Genomic DNA, 25,769 nt, shown 5'->3' with positions numbered 1-25,769 from the left:
TGGAGGACAAGGTGCACAGGGACACAGACACCTCAGCAATGGCACGGGCTCCTGAGCTCTCCTCTCCTGCAATCCCGCCTCACCCCTGAGCTTGACCCCTGCGGAGTCCAGGGCTGCTCAGAAACTTCTTCCTGTCCCCACTGATGCCCAGGCTTCTGCTCAGACATCTCTACCTCAGCAATGGCACGGGCTCCTGAGCTCTCCTCTCCTGCAATCCCGCCTCACCCCTGAGCTTGACCCCTGTGGAGTCCAGGGCTGCTCAGAAACTTTTTCCTGTCCCCACTGATGCCCAGGCTTCTGCTCAGACATCTCTACCTGGGTTACAGTCCAGACCCCACTAAGGCTTCTCAGTCAGTATCCACCCGAGAGCAAAGCAGTGGGGGATGTCCCCTTACCTTTCACCCCACGTGCAGCCACAGGACTATGGAGAGAAGACCCAGCTGTCTTTCTCCTCCTCAGCCAGGCCCTCCCTAGGGTCTCCTTCAGGTCCAGCACCTGGACAGGGGCCCGGACACCAGGGGGCGCCCTCATCCCAAATGATGTTCAGTGAGTGACTTTGTTTTCAAAAGCCACAAGGATACAACCTGTGTTCCTGCCACAGACAAATGGCTAAGGAATTGTGTGGTATATACACACACATATATATATACACACACTAGAATATTATGCAACCACAAAAAGGTTGAGATCTTGCCACTTGTGACAACATGGATGGACAAACAGGGCAGTGTGTCTGCTAAGTGAAAGAAATCAGACTGAGAAAGACAAGTACCATATGATCTCACTCATATATGGAACTTACAAAACAAATCAAATGAATAAATAGACAAGCACACAGCAGAATCAGACCTCTAAATAAAGAGAACTCACGGATGACTGCCAGAGGGAAGGAGGTTGGGAGGATGGGCACAGTGGGTGAGGGGAGTGGGAGACACAGGCTCCAGTTATGGAAGGAACAGGTCTTAGGAATAAAAAGCACAGCACAAGGAATATCATGAGTGATACTGTAACATCACTGTCTGGTGACAGGTGGCAGCTATACTCTGGTGAGCACAGCATGGTGTAGACAGAGGGTGAAGGTCCCCTGGGTGGCAGTGGGTTCTCTGCTCATGGTCCCAGGGTCATGGGATCCAGCCCCACAGGAATCAGCCTGCTTGAGAATCTCTTATTCTCTCTCTCTCTCTCTCTCTCTCTCTCTCTCTCTCTCTCCTTCCCTCCCTCTTTGCCTCTCTTCCCTGCTCTGGCTGTCTCTCTCTCAAAAACAGAGAATGTATTCAGAATTTGAGTCACTGTGTTGTGCAACTGCAAGTAATGTAATGGTGTCTTTCAACTATATTCACAGTTAAAGTATTTTTAAAAAGAAATTAATTAGGAAGTATAAACTGTAGGGGTGCCTGGGTAGGTAAGTCGGTTGGGCATCTGACTCTTGATTTCAGCTCAAGTCATGTATGATCTCCTGGTTCCTGGGTGTGAGACCTGCATCAGGCTCTGTGAATGGGTGCGTCCTCTCCCATGACTGCAACTGCAGAGAAAACATGCACAGTTACAATAAGGCATGGGAAGGCTAAGTGAGACTGGCAGAAACACAGACCCCTATACATGCAGGTGTTCGTGTGGGATGTGGGGTCAGAGGAGACACTGGGATGCAAAAACAACTAACTGGATGAGAGAGGAAAGGGACTGGACATAGAAATGACCAAAACATCCCAACATGGGATCAAGGTCGGGGTGCATAAACTTGTCAGGCACCCATTAGGCATCAGGCACCATTCTCTGCACTACATGGTTCAAGACAAAGTCTCTAAGGAACAAGGAGACTCTGAAGAGTTGGAGGAACCAATTTCATGAGATCGATACTCACTGGAGGAGGAAATGTCCATCTCCTCAGGCAGTTCAGTACCATCGACCTCAGTTTGACCTTGCACCTCACTGAGGATCTTGGCACTGTTTTCACTTGACACAAATGTGATGGACAGTCCCCTCGGGCAACTGGCCTGCACAGGCCTCCTGGAAGGGGACAGAGGGTAGCACTGGAAGACCCCAAAGTAGGAAGACACCCAAAAGGAGGGATGAGGGTGTAATGTACGAAGACATAGGAAATCAGGGGCTGGGAGGTGCACTGGGATGTCTGTGTGGGTGTGCAGCTTACCTGATGCAGGTAGGTGTGGGAATCGCCAGGCCGGTGGTAGTTGAGTTCACCTGCTTAATGTCCATGCCTTGGCCACATAGGTTGCTGGCCACAAGAATTCGTTATTGAAGACCTTTAAACTACTGATACCAAGAAAGCCTTTGTCAGAAAGACAATCATAAAAATGTTCACAGTCCTTTATCTCAGGGGTCTCATTTCCTCCCAAGGACACAAGACATCTTTCCATCTCTCCCTCACCTCTCCTCTCGGGGCCGCCTACAGTGGTGGCAATGGCTGGCAAGTTCTCCTGCACTAGGAGCTGGGCCAGGGCAATGCAACGCTGCACAGACTTCACAAAGATCTTGCCTGTGTGTGGAGAGTGGGGGGATGTGGGCCCATGGGTGTGTGTATGGGGGGAGAATGACAATGTGCCAGAGTGGGAGATTTCTGGAAGTACACCCTCCACATGAAACCACTAAGTCCCTCTTATTCCCCACTACATGATTCCTTTATTCCTCTAAGGATAATTACTCTTCCTTTCTCTCCTTTGCTTTGGATTTTCCTCAGCAAATCGGTCTCTGAGGAGATACAGAGAACAGTAACCAAATCTGGCAGACATGTTAGGAGACAGGAATGAGATACTCCATGACAAAGGGATAAGTATTGGAACTAGGGTCTGGAACGACCATGAACAATATTCCTGCTTATGAAATATTAAACCTGAGACCTACCCTAATTGTGGGAGTAGTTTTAGTGTGAAAAAGTTGCACAATCCATAATCTGAAAAAAAGCTTCTCCTCAGGGTGTGATACAAGAAGAAATAAACATATTTAAGAACCCTAACAGGGCCAATGCATGTGGGAATATTTAAGGTTTTAAAAGTCCTCCAGATTTTTTTGAAAGTTTATTTACTTATTTTAAGACAGGGAGAGACAGAGTGAGTATGAGCAGGGGAGGGGCAGAGACAGAGACAGAGAGATCAAGAGAGAGAATCCCAAGCAGGGTCCCCACTGTTAGCACAGAGTCTGACACAGGGCTCCATCTCACAAATCATGAGATCAGGAGTCTGACCCTTAACCGACTGAGCCGCCCAGGCTCCCCAAAACACCAAGTCTTTAATTATTATTGATGGGTTGTACGTATTTTAAAATATGCAATTGAAGACAGAAGAAACAGCAGCCCCCACGTTGGGAACTGGTCTGACACTGGCAGCTGGGCCTCAGTGTGGACAGAAGCTGACTGATGCCACCACTGGGCCATATTATTCCTGTGGGACAGGAGCCAGTCATCTCACAGAACATCGACAGCACACAAGGACACTCTGAAACCATGACAAAACTTTGTCCAATTACAGACAAAAACAAGGCACCGTATGATCCACCAAATACCAAACATCTCCCCGTGCTGGTTACTGAGCAATCGCTGCTTTTACCATTACTTTGTTTATCTCAAGTTTTTATTTAAATTCCAGTTAGTTAACATACAGTTTAATATTAGTTCAAGAAGAATCGAGTGATTCATCACTTACAAACAACACCAAGTGCTCATCACAACAAGTGTCCTCCTTAGAACCCATCACCCATGAAGCCCATCCCATAAACCTGTGACCCACCCAGAAGCTTGACAGTTTCTCAGTACTAACCACCTTTTCTGTTGGGATTTGTGGTAATATTAAAACAAATGGCTTTCTTTAAAAATTTTTTTAACGTTTATTTATTTTTGAGAGAAAGAGAGACAGTGCAAGCAAGGGTAGGACAGAGAGACAGGGAGACACAGAATCCTAGTCAGGCTCCAGATTCTGAGCTGTTAGCATGGAGCCCCACGCGGGGCTTGAACTCATGGACCGTGAGATCATGACCTGAGCCCAAGCTGGATGCTTAACCAACTGAACCACCCAGGTGCCCCAAAACAAATGACTTTTTGATAATTCGATTCCACTCTAATCAATGCTGGAACACCTACATTACTTAGTGAAACAACACACAACACGTTACTTAAAAACATTCATGCATTAGTACAGATCCATTCCATGTGCAGATGGGCCTATGGATTTAATGTAACAGAAAAACACAGTTAATGATACTGTTTCAAGTCCAGTTTGCAAAGAACCTCAGAGAAATTACACATTGTGTAGTTTTAATATAGTATCAAAGATGAATATCCATAATTATCTGAAACGGTTATAATACATACTATTCTCCTACATTTGGTCAAGGACATACATTTTTTCATATACTTCAGCCAAAACAACACAATAGATGCAGAGGCAAATCTGAACATCCAGTGGTCTTCCAACGAGACAGACAAGAAAGAGACTTGCAAAAATGTACAATGGAACAAAACCACTATTCTCACTGCCCCGTTTATTTGGGAACATTGGTACTTTCCATACAAACAATATTTATGTTTTCATATGATTGAAAATGAATTAATAAATATTTGAACCTGTTTTATACCTACTGCGGTAAATAAAGACCGATATAATCCACAGACACACAATTATCCCTGGGATCCTCACTAATTTGTAAGACTGTAGAGATATCCTGAGAACAAAATGCTGGAGAATCAGTGACTCACACAGCTCCTGGTCCACAGCTCAGGGACACAGTGGGACAAAGAGCGCTCTGTGCAGTAGGTGAGGCGTCCAGGCCACGTCCCAGGTCCCCAGGCCCGCCTCTCAGGGACTCTGGCCCCAGGGCGGCGTCGGGGGCAGGGAAGCCCAGTGTTGGGGAGTCCCCATCTGCCCTGGTTTCACTTCTCCCTGTCACAACCTGTGTCAGGTCTTTCTGCCTGGATACTGATGACGCGGCCTCGGTTCACACTCCTATTAGTGTCCGGTTTCCAGAGAAGCCAATCAGCGGCACCGCGGTTCCGGGGTATCAAGTTTCCGCACCCGCCTCCTGAGACTCACATTTGTCCCCAGACCCCGAGGATGCGGTTCGTGATGTCCGAAACTGTGCTCCTGCTGCTGTTGGGGGCCCTGGCCGTGACCCAGACCTGGGCAGGTGAGTGCGGGTTCGGGAGGAAAGGGACTCTGCGGGGCAGGAGGGAGAGGACCGCCCGGCGGGGACGCGGAACCTCCGGGGAGGCGACTGTCCTCCGCCCCGACCCCAGACCCCCACCCGCCTCCGAGCCCGCCCTGGCCTGCCCTCCCCCGACCCTCCCGGACTCCGCCCTGCTCTCCCCAACTCGGGTCTCCCTCCCCCTGCCCTCCCGTCCCCCTTCCCCTGGGACCCGGGCCCCGAGCGGGGAGGAGGGTCGGGGCGGGCGGGGCGGGGGGGGGGGAAGGGGGGGGGAGGGTCTCAGCCCCTCCGCGCCCGCAGGCTCCCACTCCTTGAGGTATTTCGACACCGCGGTGTCCCGGCCCGGCCTCGGGGAGCCCCGCTTCATCGCCGTGGGCTACGTGGACGACACGCAGTTCGTGCGGTTCGACAGCGACGCCCCGAATCCGAGGATGGGGCCGCGGGCGCCGTGGATGGAGCAGGTGGGGCCGGAGTATTGGGACCAGGAGACGGAGAACGTGAAGAACGCCGCACAGATTTCCCGAGTGAACCTGAACACGATGCTCCGCTACTACAACCAGAGCGAGTCCGGTGAGCGACGCGGGCCCGGGTCCAGGTCACGACGGGCCGGGGTCGCCCCTATTCTCCGGGTCAGAGCGCACCCTCGAGGCCTCGTGACCCCCGTCCCAAGACCCTGGAAGAGCCCGAGGGAGGTTTTAGGCGGGTTTACTTTCGGTTTCACCTTAATCACTGCTGCTCTGGGGGCGGGGAAAGGGTCGCACAACATCCAGAGAATGTTTGGCTGTGACGTCGGACCGGACGGCCGCCTCCTCCGCGGGTACACTCAAGAGTCCTATGACGGCAAGGATTACATCGCCCTGAACGAGGACTTGCGCTCCTGGACCGCGGCGGACACAGCGGCGCAGATCACCCGCCGCAAGTGGGAGGAGGCCGGTGTGGCGGAAGACGTCAGGAACTACCTGGAGGGCACGTGCGTGGAGTGGCTCGCCAAATACGTGGACATGGGGAAGGAGACGCTGCTGCGCGCAGGTACCGGGACCACCGGGCCTCCTCGATCTCCCCTCCACTGGGCATGGCTTCCCACGAGAAAGGGAAAATGGGACTCAGTGTCAGAACAGCACCCCTCCCCGAGTGGGAAGAGGGAGATCCGCCTCGAAGTTCATATTCCTACTAGAGACTGACTCACCTTGAGGGTGCTTTTCTCTAAAAGAGAGACAGGAATCCAGTCTGTCCCTGGGATGCAGGTTGAGATCATCCCAGAAATAACCCATCAGCAGTTCCCTCTGACCCTGGCAGCCACCTTGTGAACCATGACCTTCCCTCTCAAGGCCTTGTCTACATCTGAGAACATGTTTGGAGATCAGAGTCTGGGTTTTCTGAGTCATTCACCCTCCACCACAGTCAGGACCACCGTGTGTTCCCCCTTTAGACCAGCAGCTCCCTACCCGGGCTTCTCTCCCTGATTCCAGAACTTAACAAGAATCGGGAGATCGCAAAGGCTAGACTGCTGTCTGGGTTTTGTGCTTCTTCCATCCAGACCAGTGTTCCTGTCCACCTCAGGATGGTCACGTGGATGCAGTTTCAGTGGCCCATAAAGCTAAACCACAGTGTGGATTCTCTGTTTCTTCTTCCTCAGAGTCTCCCAACACACGCGTGACCCGCCACCCCATCTCTGACCGTGAGGTGACCCTGAGGTGCTGGGCCCTGGGCTTCTACCCTGCGGAGATCACCCTGACCTGGCAGCGTGATGGGCAGGACCACACCCAGGACGCAGAGCTTGTGGAGACCAGGCCTGCGGGAGATGGAACCTTCCAGAAGTGGGCAGCTGTGGTGGTGCCTTCTGGAGAGGAGCAGAGATACACGTGCCATGTGCAGCACGAGGGGCTGCCCGAGCCCATCACCCTGAGATGGGGTAAGGAGGGTTTGGGGTAGAGCCCCATGTCAGGGAAAGCAGGGCCCTTCTGGAAATTTCAGAGTCAGAACTGAAGCCGGGGGTCTGGGCCCCTCACCTTCCTTCCCTTTCCAGAGCCATCCTCTCTGCCCTCCATCACCATTCTGGGCATCATTGCTGGTGTGGTTGTCCTTGTGGTCACTTTGGTGGTTGGAGCTGTGATCTGGAGGAAGAAGTTCTCAGGTAGGAACAGAGTGGGGGGATCTGAGTTCTCTTGTCCCGCTGGGGGGTTTCCTAGGTAGCACATTGTCCTGCCTGGTTCCTGGGAATTTCCATCCACACACATGGACCTGCCCACTCTGGAGCCGTTACTAACATTCACTCTGTAGCAAAGCACTTGTGAAAATGAAGAACAGATTTTCACTTGGTAATTCTGGTGACGGGGACCTGATTCCCAGCAGTGACAGGACAGAGAGGAAGGTCCCTGCTGAGGCCAGACCTCCAGCAAGTCAGGTGGTCCTGTGACCCCACACCTCTTTCTTCATGTGTCCCAATCCTGTCCTGGGTGTTCAGTCAGAACTCTGGAAATGTCATTGTGGACCAGGACTAGGAGGTTACTCTAGGATCACATGGCCCACCTGTCCCAGGTCTCTAACATGCTATTTTCTTCCACAGGAGGAAAGGGACCAAGCTATTCTCACGCTGCACGTAAGTGTGGAGGGGGGTGATCCCTGAAACCTGGGATAGTGTAGACAGGATCCCATGGGTCACCCCCCTTCCCCCTTGGCTGCTCCTTTAGTCTCAACTCCTATGGCTCTGATTGTGTCCTGTTTGTTCTACCCCAGGCGACGACAGTGCCCAGGGCTCTGATTCATCTCTAATGGCTCCTAAAGGTAAGACTCTGGAGGGTGAAGTGGGGAGGAGTGGGGGCACTAGGGACACTTTGAGCATGCGTGGGGCTGTTGAGTGTGTGGCACTTATGTGACTGACCTAAATGTGTTCATGATGATTTTTTTTCACAGTGTGAGACCCGCTGCCTGTGGAGAACTGGGATCTGTTCACACTCCCACTTGGTGACATCAAGATCCCCTGACTTTCTGAGGATGGTGTCAGAATGTGTCTGTGTTCCTATTAGCATATTGTGAGGACGCAGGAGACTGGCCCCCATGCCCACCATGACCCCTCCCGTACTGATTCGTGTTCCGTCTCCATCCCTGTCTCTTTAGTTCATGTTGGGCTGAGTACTGACGCCTTACTTCCCTACTGAAAATGAGAATCCAGATAGGAATTTGTGTTTTGTAATTCTGGGTATGTGGGCATGATGAGGTAATAAAAGAGAGGATTTGTATGGTTGGGACAGAAAACAAATGAAAGCCCTGAGAACCTCCCAGAACCCGCTGTTTCCTGTGCCGTGTCTGTTGCAGGTGGGGACAGGAGAGGGCTGGAGGAGCCGAGCGTGGACGGGGCCTGGGTCCAGTCGGTGCTCAGTGCGTCCTTGGTGTGTCGTGCTCCCTCCTCAGCTGGGTCATTGTCTCTGCTCCTTGTCCTTGTCCCTTCTGTGGAACCTTGTCTCACCAGGACCTGAGATCATAGGGGCTTGGACATCACCTGTCACCAGGAACTTGTGCAACAAGAGCTTCCTGTGACTGGGTCAGCCCAGGCTCCATCCTGGGTCATGACCTCAGCCCCATCTTTTGGGTGTATTTTCTTCTTTGTTTCTGTGGAGCATCAGGCCTGTTCTTGCTCTTGTGTCCGAGTTCCTGTCTCCTTCTCCCCAGATGACCCCGGTGGTTACAGCACCAGGAGTCCTTTGGACTGTCGTTCCCACCGGCCTAGATGGGCCCTCTGCACACAGGAGTCTCTGTGGTTTGGAGACATGAATTTTCAGATTCATCCATCTCCTCCCTCTAGAGTTGTCTTCTGGATATTCTTTACATCCTGAGGTAGACAGAGAGGAATCTGGGAGTTTCTCATCCTTGTTCAACTTCAGTTAGTTTCTACCTTCCCTGCCTCTCTTCCCCCTCTTCTTGCCCTTAGTTCTGGTAATGCTGGTTCTGGCTCCCATCCACGTTCATGGATTTATAAATCAGGGTCTAATGTAGATTTCTATTTGGTTGGAGAAAGAGTCCCATAGAGCCTGAGTACAGTGATTCTGAAGACAGGACTATAACTGTGTGCTGTGCTGTGCAGGGGAAACACTGTGGGAGGGGGGAGCTGAGCAGAGAGGGTGGAGGGGGGAGCAGCCCTGGGGGAAAGTAGAGGCGGCACTGATGGTGAGGTGGGGGCACTTTGTGCGGGAGCTGCCACGGACGGGCTGTGCCTGAGGCTCATCCAGAAGACGGAGGTCCTCTCCGCTGACCACTTGTTCCACTGACAATGTCGTGTGCCACGTGCAGGACCCGCTATTTTTTTTATCTGGGACACCTCAGTAAGTAAGAAGAGGCAAATGTGCTGGTCTTGTGGAGAATATGTCCTAGGGGTGAGGGACAGACTCTACTTGGCCTTGGAGCAATGTGGGGACTGAGGGCATTGACCCCATTGAGCAGTCAGAAATCCAAGTATAACTTTTGACTCCCCCGAAACTTAAATACTGCCACTAATAATGTTCTGTTCATAAGAAGCCTTACTGAAAACAGGAACAGTCGTTCAACACATGTTTTGTACGTTACATGGATATGTACATGTATTCTTACAATAAATTAAGCTGGGGAAAATAGTAAGAAACCCTAAGAGAAACTGCCTTGACAGCACTTATTGTAGAAAAGACCACATATCGGTGGATGTGCACAGTTCAAACCAGTGTTAATTCAGAGTCAACCGTATACTGTATAAATGTGGTAAATAAGGGAAGTGTTTAAATGGAAATTGGTAGGTGCTTTGAGGAAGGTGACCCAGAGAATTACCTGTGTGGGGACACTCAAGGTGGCTACTTTACTACGGTGGTAAGTGTGAGCCTCCCTGGGAAGCTGACCTCAGGAGAGGTGTGCAGGACACAAGGAATTGTTGAAGAGCATGTCTCAGGGAGTTCTTTCCACGCAGGGGAACCTCCAGGCACACGCACTAGGGCAGGAGCGTGTCCTTGTTCGAGGAAGGGTGAGAGGCCACTGTGGCTGGCGCAGAGAGCATGTGAAATGCACTCAGATGTCTAGGTTAGGATTTGAAGGCTTTTGAGTTTTCTCTGAGTGACATGTGGAGTCACCGGATGGTTTAGATCAGATGGTTCACGTCGTACTACTTGTCTTAGCAGCATCTGTTTGCTGCTGTGCAGAATCGAGAGGTTAAAGGCGGGAGACCAGTAGGGAAAGTGTAGGAAGCCAGTGCCGTTTCAGGAGGGGGGATGTTGGATTTATTTTGGGGTTTGAAGAGAGACAATAAGAGGGAGTGACTGTACCCTGGTTATTGTGTGTGTGTGTGTGTGTGTGTGTGCATGTGTGTGTTCTGGATACTTTTAAAGATGAACTTAGCAGCATGTCCTAATGTATTAATTCTGGGTTGTGAGGAGGAGGAATCAAGGAAAGCACCCAATACTTCAGACTGCAAGAAGAAAGGAGGGGTGTCTTCCAATGAAACAGGGAAAATTTTGGAATTAGGACATTCGGGGAAGTTGCATCACAAGCACCCAATTTAGGAATGTCCAGTCTGAGATTATTTCAAATGCAAGCGAAGATCCAGCTGGATATAGAGTGCAGGGCGGGAGAAATATCTAGGTTGGAGGAATAGATATGGAGGTGACACCATATAAATGATGTTTAGAGCCTTCAGCATAGATGAGGTCACCAAGGGGTGATGGCCATAGAAGAGAAAGGAACAGGACCAAACCCTGGACCCCTCAGTGGTAAGCAAGCTGTTAAGAGCACACCCAGAGCACACTGCACAGTTCTGGTTCTGCACCTAGAAGGCACACACTCCGGGGAGACCCAGCTTTCAGTGTGCACAGAAATTTCCTGGACTTACGAAGAGCTAGACAATCTGGAGTAGAGTGTGAGATTCTGGGTTTATAACAAGGTTGGTGCTCCTTCTGGTCTTCAGATCACACACTGAGCAGCAAGCACATAATGAAGGATTCCCACGTGGCTGTGCCTCAGCCTCTCCTGTGGGGCTTATTAACTAGTCATTCCTGGGTCCAGGCCCAACACTCTAACAGGGTATGTGGAGAGAGGCCTGAGTGTTTTGTAACGAACCCACGAGCAATCCTGGGGTTCCACCAGATAGAGTTGCAGTGAAGTCATTGATGAGAGCCCTCATTGTGGGAAGGGGTCTTACATCCACATTTAAAAGCTGTTGTTTGGGGCGCCTGGGTGGCGCAGTCGGTTAAGCGTCCGACTTCAGCCAGGTCACGATCTCGCGGTCCGTGAGTTCGAGCCCCGCGTCAGGCTCTGGGCTGATGGCTCGGAGCCTGGAGCCTGTTTCCGATTCTGTGTCTCCCTCTCTCTCTGCCCCTCCCCCGTTCATGCTCTGTCTCTCTCTGTCCCAAAAATAAATAAAAAAACGTTGAAAAAAAAAAATTTAAAAAAAAAAAAAAATAAAAGTTGTTGTTTTTTCTAGGAAGAAAAATGCAAGACCTGCTGGGAGATGCATATTTTCTCTCCCAAGGGGCAGAGCCGGGTGACAGATTGAGGAAGTGGTTATCAGCTCAACATAAAGTCTCTGAGATACCAAGAGTGTAGATCTTAAATGTTTTCCCCACACAAAAGTAAATCATAACTATGTGACACGGTGCAGGTCTTAGCTATGGTTGTAAGCATTTTGCAGCATTGACATGTATCAAATCAAGAGATTGTAGCCTTAAACTGACACAATGGTGTATGTCTGTTATATCTCAGTAAAACTGGAAAAAAGAGTCTGAAATCATGCTCTGTAACGCTATTCCCTACATCGACTTTTGCCTCTTTATGATACATGTGCACAGTTACAGAGACTGGGATGAGAGAGAATGTGGGGCCTTGTTCTATTTCAAGGAAAGTCACAAGCCAGGCTTGAGGCTACACAGACGGGAACAGAATCCACAATGGACCCGAGTGGGAGGCTCACATATAGCCAGGGCCCTGCTCCTGGGTAAAGATGCCACCCTCACAACAGAGTCCCCTGACATAGGACACTGGATCCGGAGGCTGAGACTGCTGTTGCTGCTGCCCCTTGCAACTGCATGACACCACTGTCACTCAAACACCTGTGCCAAATGCCATGTAGTGCTGTCCCAGCCTATCTGTCCCATGTCCTGAGAGAGATTCTGGCAGGTGGTCACGTGACTGAAGTTTCATGCCACGTCCAATGCAAGGCTGTTTGGCAAAATGGGTTCTCCTCTCCATGGTCTCGGCCCTCAGTCAAGATTTTTAAACGTGGAAATCTTTTATGTGGGAAGAGGGCACAAGTTCTGGGCATGGAAATTGGGGGCCCAGAATGGGAAAGGAATGACAAATTGCAATATTTGGAGCAGTGATTTGAGACTACAACTTGATATGATACATTGTAGGCACTCAGGTCAGATTAGAGGAAGGAGTGACTAAAAAATGGCATCTTTCAACTTTTCCCCTTGATAGTTGTTATGGGGTCCAGCTTTTGTCTATTCCAGTTCTATTCACAAGTAATTGGAGTAGCACTTTCGGGTGATGAAGTGAATGTTCAAAATGTCTTCTGCAGCCTTTGTCTCTTCCTGGGATTAAGTTACCCAGATCCGTAACACTTCAGATGATCCTTATATATACACTGACACTTCATATTTCTTTGTACATGCCTGTATTTCTGGGAAGAGTATCCAAAATTTACCAGGTTTTATGAGACCCCCACAAAAGTCTGCAAAATCATTCCAGATTAGACACTGTGCTCCTCCACCTCTGGTCCACGAACAGCTAGTAATCAAATTGTTTTTAGCAGATCCAATGACGATATACAGGCTTATTTTTGTCTTGATTGCCAGTCTGAGACAGGATAAGGTTTCACTTTCATTTCTGTCTCTATCTGTTTGTGGGCTGATGCACATTCACAGACTAGTGCTGGCTCACAGAAGACACAGATCACCACTGGTTTAGGTAGACTTGTATTCTACCACCTCATCTGGTGCTGGATAAATTGCAGAAATGAAACAATTGTGAATGGGGATCCTCTTCCATTAACACAGTAGACTAAGTTTTAAAGCTGCCTCTTCTTATAAAAATGACTAACAATGATTATATATATATATGTGTGTGTGTGTGTATTATATATATATGTATATATTTCATACATATATTTGGTGATGTGTATATATATCGCCCAAAAAAACAATCAAGAGAATAATCATTTAGGCCAAAATATAATGGGCAAAAAGCCAGGGATGATGTTTGCTCTGATACTTAAGGTGTATTTCAAATCTAGAAAATCTTAGCTTGCCTTCTCAGGCTCATGAACTTACTAGACAGGAAATAATGCCCAGAGCTTATTCTATTTCATGAGAAACATCCCTCCCTGAAAATATGGGAACAAAAGATTCATAGATTCATGTCCTCAGGAAAGGATGACACGAATCACATCAACTCTACCTTCAAGAACAAGAAGATATTATTCTAAGGAGGTTTGCTTGGAGCTAGCACGAAGTGAGCAAACAGCTACTTCAAAGAATTTCCAGTCACAGACTAACGCTTCTGTGATTTGTAGTTCAAATTTGCTTTGCTATTTTGGGTCAAAATACCTTCAAGTCATTAGTTTAGTTTATTATTTTCCTGGACTGATATTGACTCAAATTTATAAGAAAGAAACAAATTTCTCTTAAAAAATCTACATTTAACCTGTGTGTCAAAAAAATTTACACAAAGAATTGCACAAAGAAAAAGAGAAATTGTAGCATGAAATGTAATGTACAAACGGGAATAGACTGTGATCGAGTAACTTTAGAGAGAATAGGTAGTAAAAAGAAGGTCATAAAACTTCAATATTGCACTCATAGGACATAAAATATAACATGACCAGGATATGATATAAATATATAAACATATGTTATGTGAATAAATATTATGTATATGACATAAAGAAAAAATGCTAGTAAAGAGAGACAGCAACATTCCATAGTGACAAAAGGGTCAAACTATCAGAAGGATAAAGCAATTCTGAATATATGGTCACCTCAGCGCCAAATACATGAAAACAAAATAGACAGAAATTGAGAAACAGAGAATACAACTGTAACAGTCAGAAACTGCAATATATCACTTTCCATAATGGATAGAACATCTATGCAGAGATCAATAAACATAAAGAAGACTTGAGCCATACTGTAAACCAATAGTACAAATCTGACATTTATTGAACATTCCAGACATCAACAGAGTACACATTCTTTTTAAATGCACGTGGAGATTTCTTGAGGATAAATCATATATATTCCATTATATATGTGTGTGTGTGAGAGTGTGTGTGTGTGTGTGTGGGGGGGGGTATACCACCTCTTCTTTATCCATTCATCAGTCGATGGACATTTGGGCTTTCTCCATCGTTTAGGTATTGTTGATAATGCTGCTATAAACATTGGGGTGCATGTACCCTTACAAGTATGTATTTTGTACCCTTTGCATAAATGCCTGGTAGTGCCATTGCTGGATCATAGAATATTTCTATTACTAGTTTTCTGAGGAATCTCCATACTGTTCTCCAGAGTGGCTACACCAGTTTACATTCCCACCAACACTGCAAGAGGTTGCAAGCCCTTTCTCCACATGCTCGCAGAAATCTGTCTTCATGACTAGTGCTTTGTAATGTAGCTTGAAATCTAGAATCGTGATGTCTCCCATTTTTTGTTTTTCAGAGTTGCTTTGGCCATTTGGGTCTTTTGTGGTTCCATACAAATTTTAGGATTATTTGTCTTAGCTCTGTGAACAATGCTGGTGGTATTTTGATAGGGATTGCATTAAATGTATAGATTGCTTTGGGGAGGATAGACATTTTACCAATGTTTGTTCTTCCAATCCATGAGCATGGAATGCTTTTCCATTCTTTGTGTCTTCTTCAATTTCTTTCGTAAGTGTTCTATAGTTATCAGAGTCCAGAACGTTTTCGTCTTTAGTTAGGTTTATTCCTAGGTATCTTATTGTTTTTGGTGCAACCCCAAATAGGATTGGTTCTTTGTTTCTTTTTTTTTCTACCTTGTTATTCATGTTTACAAATGCAGCAGATTTCTGTACATTGATTTGACAGTCTGCTATTTTGCTGAATTCATGTGTTAGTTCTAGCAATTTTTTGGTGGAATCTTTTGAGTTTTCTACACACAGTAAGTACTATGTCTTCTGAGAAGAGTGAAAGTTTGAATACTTCCTTGCTAATTTGGATGTCTTTTGTTTCATTTTGTTGTCTCATTGCTGTAGCTAAGACTTCCATAGTATGCTAATTTTCTGAGGAGTCTTTTGCCCAGACTCTCCCTCCCACTGTCCTCCTGCCATCACCAAGGGGAGTGCTGTGGCATGGTGCTCAGAGCCTTGTCCAGACTTGTCCCCTGTCTTGGCGCCCCTCCTTGTCCCTCCTCTCCAGTGCAGGCACCTGCCCTTGGCCCTCCTCCATCTGGGGCCAACACCCGCACTGCCCTGTCCCCTCTCCTTCATCCCACCCTCACTCCCTTGTGGCCTCCACTCTCCCTGTGGGCAGGAATCCCAGTCTCCCTGGTCCCTCTGCACCCCTCCCCTATGGCCCCATGCCTGTTCACACCCCTTGCCCACATGCTGGGCCCTCACCAAGCTCTCCTCTCCCAGGAGCTCCTCCCATGGGGCCCTGCCATCAGCACCCCCTCCTCCTGGCTCTTGGCCCACGTCCCCTCCTCTCTTGTCAGCCTCTGATTCAAGTTTGTTCTGGGACATTCAGTCCCCCCCTTCCCAGACCCTCAACTCTAGTCTCCCCTGCTGGCTCCTGCCTTCCCCTCTCCCCCACCAACCAGAAAACTGCTCGAGGTCCCGCTACCCTTATTCTGGCCCTCATCCCATCCTTTGGTTCCACGACCTCAGTGGGCCTCACTCCTGACATCTGGTCTCCAAACTGGCTGTCCAGCCACGTGGTCAGCACTAGCCTTTCCGCACAGCAAGGCTTCTCCCAGCCTGCTCATCCTGGGTGGGAAGTCTCCCCCTAATCCTCCTTAGAGATATGACCTGCCCTCCTCCCAGAACCACCCCCACCATGCAGGTCCTTCCCCAAGGTGTGCACCGGGGCGTGTAGAATCTATTTTCTCTTCTACTGCCCCACCTTTCTTTTCTTTTCTTTTCTTTCGTTTTCTTTTCTTTCACTTTCTTTTCTTTTCTTTTCTTTTCTTTTCTTTTCTTTTCTTTTCTTCTTTCTTTCTTTCTTCCTTTTTTTTGGGGGGGAAGCATTGCTGAGGCACTTTATTACCATTTTCTTTTTTTTTAAATATGAAATTTATTGTCAGATTGGTTTCCATACAACACCCAGTGCTCATCCCAAAAGGTGCCCTCCTCAATACCCATCACCAATCCCCCCTCCCTCCCACCCCCCATCAACACTCCGTTTGTTCTCAGTTTTTAAGATTCTCTTATGCTTTGGCTCTCTCCCTCTCTAACCTCTTTTTTTTTTCTTCCCCTCCCCCATGGGTTTCTGTTAAGTTTCTCAGGATCCACATAAGAGTGAAAACATGGTATCTGTCTTTCTCTGTATGACTTATTTCACTTAGCATGACACTTTCCAGTTCCATCCATGTTGCTACAAAAGGCCATATTTCTTTCTTTTTCATTGCCACGTAGTATTCCATTGTGTATATAAACCACAATTTTTTTATCCATTCATCAGTTGATGGACATTTAGGCTCTTTCCATAATTTGGCTATTGTTGAAATTGCTGTTATAAACATTAGGGTACAAGTGCCCCTATGCATCAGCACTCCTATATCCCTTGGGTAAATTCCTAGCAGTGCTATTGCTGGGTCATAGGGTAGATCTATTTTTAAGTTTTTGAGGAACCTCCACACTGTTTTCCAGAGTGGCTGCACCAGTTTGCATTCCCACCAACAGTGCACATCCTCTCCAGCATCTATAGTCCCCTGATTTGTTCATTTTAGCCACTCTGACTGTCGTGAAGTGACATCTGAGTGTGGTTTTGATTTGTATTTCCCTGATGAGGAGCGATGTTGAGCACCTTTTCATGTGCCTGTTGGCCATGTGGATGTCTTCTTTAGAGAAGTGTCTATTCATGTTTTCTGCCCATTTCTTCACTGGATTATTTGTTTTTCGGGTGTGGAGTTTGGTGAGCTCTTTATAGATTTGGATACTAGCCCTTTGTCTGATATGTCATTTGCAAATATCTTTTTCCATTCCGTTGGTTGCCTTTTAGTTTTGTTGGTTGTTTCCTTTGCTGTGCAGAAGCTTTTTATCTTCATAAGGTCCCAGTAATTCACTTTTGCTTTTAATTCCCTTGCCTTTGGGGATGTGCCGAGTAAGAGATTGCTACGGCTGAGGTCAGAGAGGTCTTTTCCTGCTTTCTCCTCTAAGGTTTTGATGGTTTCCTGTCTCACATTCAGGTCCTTTATCCATTTTGAGTTTATTTTTGTGAATGGTGTAAGAAAGTGGTCTAGTTTCATCCTTCTGCATGTTGCTGTCCATTTCTCCCAGAACCATTTGTTGAAGAGACTCTTTTTTCCATTGGATATTCTTTCTTGCTTTGTTAAAGATGAGTTGGCCATACGTTTGTGGGTCTAGTTCTGGGATTTCTATTCTATTCCATGGTCTATGTGTCTGTTTTTGTGCCAATACCATGCTGTCTTGATGATTACAGCTTTGTAGTAGAGGCTAAAGTCTGGGATTGTGATGCCTCCTGCTTTGGTCTTCTTCTTCAAAATTACTTTGGCTATTCGGGGCCTTTTGTGGTTCCATATGAATTTTAGGATTGCTTGTTCTAGTTTCGAGAAGAATGCTGGTGCAATTTTGATTGGGATTGCATTGAATGTGTAGATAGCTTTGGGTAGTATTGACATTTTCACAATATTTATTCTTCCAATCCATGAGCAGGGAATGTTTATTCATTTCTTTATATCTTCTTCAATTTCCTTCTTAAGCTTTCTAGAGTTTTCAGCATACAGATCTTTTACATCTTCGGTTAGATTTATTCCTAGGTATTTTATGCTTCTTGGTGCAATTGTGAATGGGATCAGTTTCTTTATTTGTCTTTCTGTTGCTTTATTATTAGTGTATAAGAATACAACTGATTTCTGTACATTGACTTTGTATCCTGCGACTTTGCTGAATTCATGTATCCGTCATAGCAGACTTTTGGTGGAGTCTATCAGATTTTCCATGTATAATATCATGTCATTTGCAAAAAGTGAAAGCTTAACTTCATCTTTGCCCATTTTAATGCCTTTGATTTCCTTTTGTTGTCTGATTGGTGTTGCTAGAACTTCCAACACTATGTTAAACAGCAGCGGTGAGAGTGGACATCCCTGTCGTGTTCCTGATCTCAGGGAAAAAGCTCGCAGTTTTTCCCCATTGAGGATGATATTATCTGTGGGCTTTTCATAAATGACTTTTATGATGTTTAAGTATGTTCCTTCTATCCCGACTTTCTCGAGGGTTTTTATTAAGAAAGGATGTGAATTTTGTCAAATGTTTTTTCTGCATCGACTTACAGGATCATACGGTTCTTTTCTTTTCTTTTCTTTTTTAATTTTTTTTAACCTTTATTTATTTTTGAGACAGAGAGAGACAGAGCATGAACAGGGGAGGGTCAGAGAGAGGGAGACACAGAATCTGAAACAGGCTCCAGGCTCTGAGCTGTCAGCACGAGCCTGACGCAGAGCTCGAACTCACGGATTGCGAGATCACGACCTGAGCCAAAGTTGGACGCTTAACTGACTGAGCCACCCGGGCGCCCCTCTTTTCTTTTATTAATATGATGTATCACATTGATTGATTTGCGAATGTTGAACCAGCCCTGCATCCCAGGAATGAATCCCACTTGATCACGGTGGATAATTCTTTTCATATGCTGTTGAATTCGATTTGCTAGTATCTTATTGAGAATGTTTCCATCCATATTCATCAGGGATATTGGCCTGTAGTTATCTTTTTTTGCTGGGTCTCTGTCTGGTTTGGGAATCAAAGTAATGCTGGCTTCATGGAATGAGTCTGGAAATTTTCCTTCCCTTTCTATTTTTTGGAACAGCTTGAGAAGGATAGGTATTATCTCTGCTTTAAATGTTGGTAAAATTCCCCTGGGAAGCCATCTGGTCCTGGACTCTTATTTGTTGGGAGAGTTTTGATAACTGATTCAATTTCTTTGCTGGTTTGGGTCTGTTCAAGTTTTCTATTTCTTCCTGTTTGAGTTTTGGAAGTGTGTAGGTACTTAGGAATTTGTCCATTTCTTCCAGGTTGTCCAGTTTGTTAGCATATAATTTTTCATAGTATTCCCTCGTAATTGGTTGTATTTCTGAGAGATTGGTTGTAATCATTCCGTTTTCATTCATGACTTTATCTATTTGGGTCATCTCCCTTTTCTTTTTGAGAAGCCTGGCTAAAGGTTTATCAATTTTGTGTTGTTTTTTTTTTTTTTTTAAAAACCAACTCTTGGTTTCATTGATCTGCTCTATAGTTTTTTAGATTCTATATTGTTTATTTCTGTTCTGATCTTTATTCTCTTCTTCTGTGTTTGGGTTGTCTTTGCTGTTCTGTTTCTATTTCCTTTAGGTATGCTGTTAGTTTTTGTATTTGGTATTTTTCTTGTTTCTTGAGATAGGCCTGGATTGCGATGTATTTTCCTATCAGGACTGCCTTTGCTACATCCCAAAGTGTTTGGATTGTAGTATTTTCATCTTCATTTGTTTCCATATATTTTTAAATTTCTTCTCTAATTGCCTGGTTGACCCACTCATTCTTTAGTAGGGTGTTCTTTAACCTCCATGCTTTTGGAGGCTTTCCAGACTTTTTCCTGTGGTTGATTTCAAGCTTCATAGCATTGTGGTCTGAAAGTATGCATGGTATGATTTCAAGTCTTGTATACTTCTGAAGGGCTGTTTTGTGACCCAGTACGTGATCTATCTTGGAGAATGTTCCATGTGCACTCAAGAAGAAAGTATATTCTGTTGCTTTGGGACGCAGAGTTCTAAATATATCTGTCAAGTCCATCTGACCCAATGTATCATTCAGGGCCCTTGTTTCTTTATTGACCGTGTGTCTAGATGATCTATCCATTGTTGTCAGTGGAGTATTAAAGTCCCCTGCAATTACCACATTCTTGACAATAAGGTTGCTTATGTTTGTGAGTAATTGTTGTATATATTTGGGGGCTCCCATATTCAGCGCATAGACATTTGTAATTGTTAGCTCTTCCTGATGGATAGACCCTGTAATTATTATATAATGCCCTTCTTCATCTCTTGTTACAGCCTTTAATTTAAAGTCTAGTTTGTCTGATATAAGTATGGCTACTCCAGCTTTCTTTTGACTTCCAGTAGCATGATAAATAGTTCTCCATCCCCTCCCTTTCAATCTGAAGGTGTCCTCAGGTCTAAAATGAGTCTCTTGTAGACAGCAATTAAATGGGTCTTGTTTTTCTTTTTTAATCCATTCTGATACCCTATGTCTTTTGGTTGGAGCATTTAGTCCATTTACATTCAGTGTTAGTATAGAAAGATATGGGTTTAGAGTCATTGTGATGTCCATAGGTTTCATGCTTGTAGTGATGTCTCTGGTACTTTGTCTCACAGGATCCCCCTTAGGATCTCTTGTAGGGCGGGTTTAGTGGCGATGAATTCCTTCAGTTTTTGTTTGTTTATTTATGTCTTCTTCTATTCTCAATTACAGATTTGCTGGATAAAGGTTTCTTGGCTGCATATTTTTTTCTGTTCATCACAGTGAAGATTTCCTGCTATTCCTTTCTGGCCGGCCAAGTTTTAGTAGATAGGTCTGCCACTAGTCTTATGGGTCTCCTTTCATATGTTAGAGCATGTTTATCCCTAGCTGCTTTCATTTTTTTTCCAATATATGAAGTTTATTGTCAAATTGGTTTCCATACAACACCCAGTGCTCATCCCCAAAGGTGCCCTCCTCAGTACCCATCACCCACCCTCCCCTCCCTCCCACCCCCCGTCAACCCTCAGTTTGTTCTCACTTTTTAAGAGTGTCTTATATTTTGGCTTTCTTCCACTCTAACCTCTTTTTTTCCCCTTCCCCTCCCCCATGGGTTTCTGTTAAGTTTCTCAGGATCCACATGAGAGTGAAACCATATGGTATCTGTCTTTCTCTGTATGGCTTATTTCACTTAGCATCACACTCTCCAGTTCCATCCACGTTGCTACAGAGGGCCATATTTCATTCTTTCTCATTGCCACGTAGTATTCCATTGTGTATATAAACCACAATTTCTTTATCCAGTCATCAGTTGATGGACATTTAGGCTCTTTCCATAATTTGGCTATTGTTGAGAGTGCTGCTATACACATTGGGGTACAAGTGCCCCTATGCTTCAGCACTCCTGTATTCCTTGGGTAAATTCCTAGCAGTGCTATTTCTGGGTGATAGGGTAGGTCTATTTTTAATTTTTTGAGGAAACTTCACACTGTTTACCAGAGTGGCTGCACCAATTTGCATTCCCACCAACAGTGCAAGAGGGTTCCTGTTTCTCCACATCCTCGCCTGCATCGATAGTCTCCTGATTTGTTCATTTTAGCCACTCTGACTGGCATGAGGTGATATCTGAGTGTGGTTTTGATTTGTATTTCCCTGATGAGGAGCGATGTTGAGCACCTTTTCATGTGCCTGTTGACCATCCGGATGTCTTCTTTAGAAAAGTGTCTATTCATGTTTTCTGCCCATTTCTTCACTGGATTATTTGTTTTTCGGGTGTGGAGTTTGGTGAGCTCTTTATAGAGTTTGGATACTAGCCCTTTGTCCGATATGTCATTTGCAAATATCTTTTCCCATTCAGTTGGTTGCCTTTTAGTTTTGTTGGTTGTTTCCTTTGCAGTGCAGAAGCTTTTTATGTTCATAAGGTCCCAGTAGTTCATTTTTGCTTTTAATTCCCTTGCCTTTGGGGATGTGTCAAGTAAGAAATTGCTACGGCTGAGGTCAGAGTGGTCTTTTCCTGCTTTCTCCTCTAGGGTTTTGATGGTGTCCTGTCTCACTTTCAGGTCCTTTATCCATTTTGAGTTTATTTTTGTGAATGGTGTAACAAAGTGGTCTAGTTTCATCCTTCTGCATGTTGCTGTCCAGTTCTCCCAGAACCATTTGTTAAAGAGACTGTCTTTCTTCCATTGGATGGTCTTTCCTGCTTTGTTGAAGATTAGTTGGCCATACGTTTGTGGGTCTAGTTCTGGGGTTTCTATTTTATTCCATTGGTTTATGTGTCTGTTTTTGTGCCAATACCATGCTGTCTTGATGATTACAGCTTTGTAGTAGAGGCTAAAGTCTGGGATTGTGATGCCTCCTGCTTTGGTCTTCTTCTTCAAAATTACTTTGGCTATTCGGGGCCTTTTGTGGTTCCATATGAATTTTAGGATTGCTTGTTCTAGTTTCTAGAAGAATGCTGGTGCAATTTTGATTGGGATTGCATTGAATGTGTAGATAGCTTTGGGTAGTATTGACATTTTCACAATATTTATTCTTTCTATCCATGAGCATGGAATATTTTTCCATTTCTTTATATCTTCTTCAATTTCCTTCTTAAGCTTTCTAGAGTTTTCAGCATACAGATCTTTTACATCTTCGGTTAGATTTATTCCTAGGTATTTTATGCTTCTTGGTGCAATTGTGAATGGGATCAGTTTCTTTATTTGTCTTTGTGTTGCTTCATTATTAGTGTATAAGGACCTAGCTGCTTTCAGAATTTTCTCTTTATTCTTGTATTTTGCCAATTTCACTATGATATGTCATGCAGAAAGTCGATTCAAGTTACATCTGAAGGGAGTTCTCTGTGCCTCTTGGATTTCAATGCCTTTTTCCTTCCCCAGATCAGGGAAGTTCTCAGCTATGATTTGTTCAAGTACACCTTCAGCCCCTTTCTCTCTCTCTTCCTCTTCTGGAATTCCTATTATATGGATATTGTTCCGTTTGACTGCATCACTTAGTTCTCTAATTCTACCCTCATACTCCTGGATTTTTTTTTATCTCTCTTTTTCTCAGCTTCCTCGTTTTCCATAATTTTTTTTTCAACGTTTTTTTTTTTATTTATTTTTGGGACAGAGAGAGACAGAGCATGAACGGGGGAGGGGCAGAGAGAGAGGGAGACACAGAATCGGAAACAGGCTCCAGGCTCCGAGCCATCAGCCCAGAGCCCGACGCGGGGCTCGAACTCACGGACCGCGAGATCGTGACCTGGCTGAAGTCGGACGCGTAACCGACTGCGCCACCCAGGCGCCCCCATAATTTTATCTTCTAATTCACCTATTCTCTCCTCTGCCTCTTCAATTTGAGCTGTGGTCACCTCCGTTTTATTTTGCCCCTCATTTATAGTGTTTTTAAGCTCCTCATGACTATTTCTTAGTCCCTTGATCTCTGTAGCAATAGATTGTCTGCTGTCCTCTATGCTTTTTTCAAGCCCAGAGATTAATTTTGTGACTATTATTCTAAATTCTTGTTCCATTATATTGCTTAAATCATTTTTGCTCAATTTGTTAGTTGTCGCTACTTCCTGGAGTGTCTTTTGAGGAGAGTTCTTGTGTTTAGTCATTAAGGGTAATCCCTGAGGTGGCGCCCAACTGCAGGGCACTTCCTCTGTGTTGTCTGGAGTAACTTGTATTGGTGGGTGGGGCCGCAGTCTGACTGGTTGTCTGTCCCCAGCCCACCGTTGGGCCACAGTCAGACTGGTGTGTACCTTATCTTCCCACCTCCCAGGGGCAGGACTCACTGTGCAGTGGTGTGGCCCCTGTCCAGGCTACTTGCACACTGCCAGGCTTGTGGTGCTGCTTTGATGGGATCTGGTGTATTAGCTGGTGTGGATCCACAAGGTACACAGGGGTGTGACGGGCAGGCTTAGCTCGCTTTGCCATTGGTGGTCCCTTGCGGGAGGGGCCCTGCAGCACAAGGAGGAAGGCGACAGGTCTGAAGGATGGATCCACTAAAGCACAGCATTGGGTGTTTGCGCAGTGCAAGCAAGTTCGGTGATGGGAACTGGTTCCTTTTGGGATTTCAGCTGGGGATGGGAGAGGGAGATTGTGCTTGCCAGCATCTTTGTTCCCCATAGAGCTGAGCTTTGTCTTCTAGGGCTCAACAACTCTCCCTCCTGGTGTCCCCCCGCCCTATTGCTCTCAGAGCAGACCTGTTGACTTTTAACATTCCGGATGTTAATTTCTGCTGGCTGCCAGAACTCATGGAGTCCGGCCCCTCCGCTTTTGCAAGCCAGACTCAGGGACTCTGCCTTGCAGGGCGGGCTGCCCCTCCAGTGCCCCAGCTCCCTCCCGCCAGTGTGTGTAGCATGCACCACCTCTCTGCCCTTCCACCCTCTTCCCTAGGCCTCTTATCTATGCTTGGCTCCAGAGAGTCCATTATGCTAGTCTCCTGGTGGTTTTCTGGGTTATTTAGGCAGGTGTGGGTGGAATCTAAGTGATCAGCAGAATGCGGTGAGCCAAGCGCCCTCCTATGCTGCCATCTTTCGCCAGAGTCCTCTCCTCTTTTTTAATGTAAGCATTTTAACTATAAATTTCCCCATTAGCACTGCATTCACCGCATCCCATGAGTGTTGTTGTGTGGTGCTTCCACTTTTGTTTGTCTCTAAATACTTCCTACTTTCCCTTGTGATATATTGGAGAGTTTGTGTGATATCTTTCAAACCTATTGAGAATGAATTTGTAGCCCAGTATATGATCAACACTGGAGAACATCCAGGTGCATTTGAGATACTGTATATTCTGTTGTTTGGGTTTAGAGTGTTGTGTGTATGGGGTTACATCCAGCGGGATCATTGCATGTGGTTCATGTCCTCTGTGTCCTCTATTTCTGTCTAGTGTCTGGTTGTTCTGTCCATCTTGAAATAGGGGTATGGAAGCCTCCAACTATTATTATAGAACTGTGTATTTCCACCTTTAGTCTGTCAGGTTTTGCCTCATATATTTTGAGTATGTGTTATTAGGTGTGTAAAAGTTTATGATTATTTTATCTTCTTGTATTGAAAGATGTATTAGTATGTAATTTTCTTTGTGTTTTGTAACCTTTTTATTTAAAGTGTGTTTGGGGTGCCAAAATGGCTCAGTTGGTTAAGTGTCCAACTCTTGATTTCAGCTCTGGTCATGATCTCACGGTTGGTGGGTTCAAGCCCCATGTCAGGCTCTGCACTGGCAGTGTGGATCCCGCTTGAGATTCTCTCTCCCTCTCTCTCTGACCCTCCCTTACTTGCTCATACGCTCTTTCTCTCTCAAAATAAATAATAAACTTAAACATTTTTAAAAAATAAAGTGTGTTTTGATTCATATTTCACTCTCTATGATGTGTACTCTGGAGTGGGATTTCTGGATCATGTGGTAGTTCTACTTAAAATTTTTTTCACAAAGCTCCATAATGTTTTCCGTACCACCAGCAGTGACCAAGTGTTCCCTTCCTCCACACCTTCACTGACATTTGTTCTCTGGCCTCTTTTATATCCATCCTAACAGGTGCAAGATGACATCTCATTGGGGTTTGGATTGGCATTTTCCTGATGACTAGTGATATCGAGCACCTTTTCATGTACCTGTTGACAATTTGTGTGTCTTCTTTGAAAAAAATGTCTATTCAGGTCTGCTATTTGTGAATTTTGTTATCTGGTTTCTTCTTGATTTCTATGTGTTACTTATATATTT

At 45.7% G+C, this 25,769-nt stretch overlaps 2 protein-coding genes across 6 annotated transcripts in view; one reads left to right on the top strand and one right to left on the bottom strand.

Annotated features, from left to right (window-relative positions):
• Positions 1-210: 210 nt before the first annotated feature.
• LOC131515341 (spliceosome RNA helicase DDX39B-like) lies at positions 211-4,870 on the bottom strand. Of its 4 annotated transcripts, none has more exons than XR_009263571.1 (5): positions 4,706-4,870; positions 2,387-2,494; positions 2,150-2,271; positions 1,862-2,007; positions 211-1,522 (listed from the first exon to the last, which is right to left on the bottom strand). XR_009263571.1 is itself a non-coding variant. In XM_058736116.1 (4 exons), the coding sequence occupies exons 2-4, from the start codon at positions 2,212-2,214 to the stop codon at positions 1,482-1,484; spliced, it is 252 nt and encodes an 83-aa protein (XP_058592099.1). In that variant the 5' UTR covers positions 2,215-2,271; positions 4,706-4,870; the 3' UTR covers positions 211-1,481. The 4 variants fall into 4 exon arrangements, 2 of the variants coding, with proteins under 2 accessions (XP_058592099.1, XP_058592100.1); XR_009263572.1 differs by having other exon boundaries at positions 2,150-2,268; XM_058736116.1 differs by lacking the exon at positions 2,387-2,494.
• A 127-nt stretch (positions 4,871-4,997) lies between these two features.
• LOC131515325 (class I histocompatibility antigen, Gogo-B*0101 alpha chain-like) overlaps positions 4,998-25,769 on the top strand; it is a 116,175-nt gene continuing 95,403 nt past the window's right edge. Inside the window, exons 1-8 of one of the 2 annotated variants that reach the window (XM_058736083.1) lie at positions 4,998-5,133; positions 5,452-5,721; positions 5,905-6,180; positions 6,788-7,063; positions 7,178-7,285; positions 7,718-7,750; positions 7,888-7,935; positions 8,065-8,435. In XM_058736083.1, coding sequence (XP_058592066.1) covers positions 5,061-5,133; positions 5,452-5,721; positions 5,905-6,180; positions 6,788-7,063; positions 7,178-7,285; positions 7,718-7,750; positions 7,888-7,935; positions 8,065-8,069 — 1,089 coding nt within the window. In that variant the 5' untranslated portion in view covers positions 4,998-5,060 and the 3' untranslated portion in view covers positions 8,070-8,435. Of the gene's footprint in view, positions 5,134-5,451; positions 5,722-5,904; positions 6,181-6,787; positions 7,064-7,177; positions 7,286-7,717; positions 7,751-7,887; positions 7,936-8,064; positions 8,436-25,769 lie in introns of those variants that run through there. The other variant, XM_058736084.1, reaches the window with a different exon arrangement.

Source organism: Neofelis nebulosa, chromosome 6 (genome assembly GCF_028018385.1).
Source record: "Neofelis nebulosa isolate mNeoNeb1 chromosome 6, mNeoNeb1.pri, whole genome shotgun sequence".
Lineage (NCBI taxonomy): Eukaryota > Metazoa > Chordata > Mammalia > Carnivora > Felidae > Neofelis > Neofelis nebulosa.
This window is presented reverse-complemented; position numbering and strand designations above follow the sequence as displayed.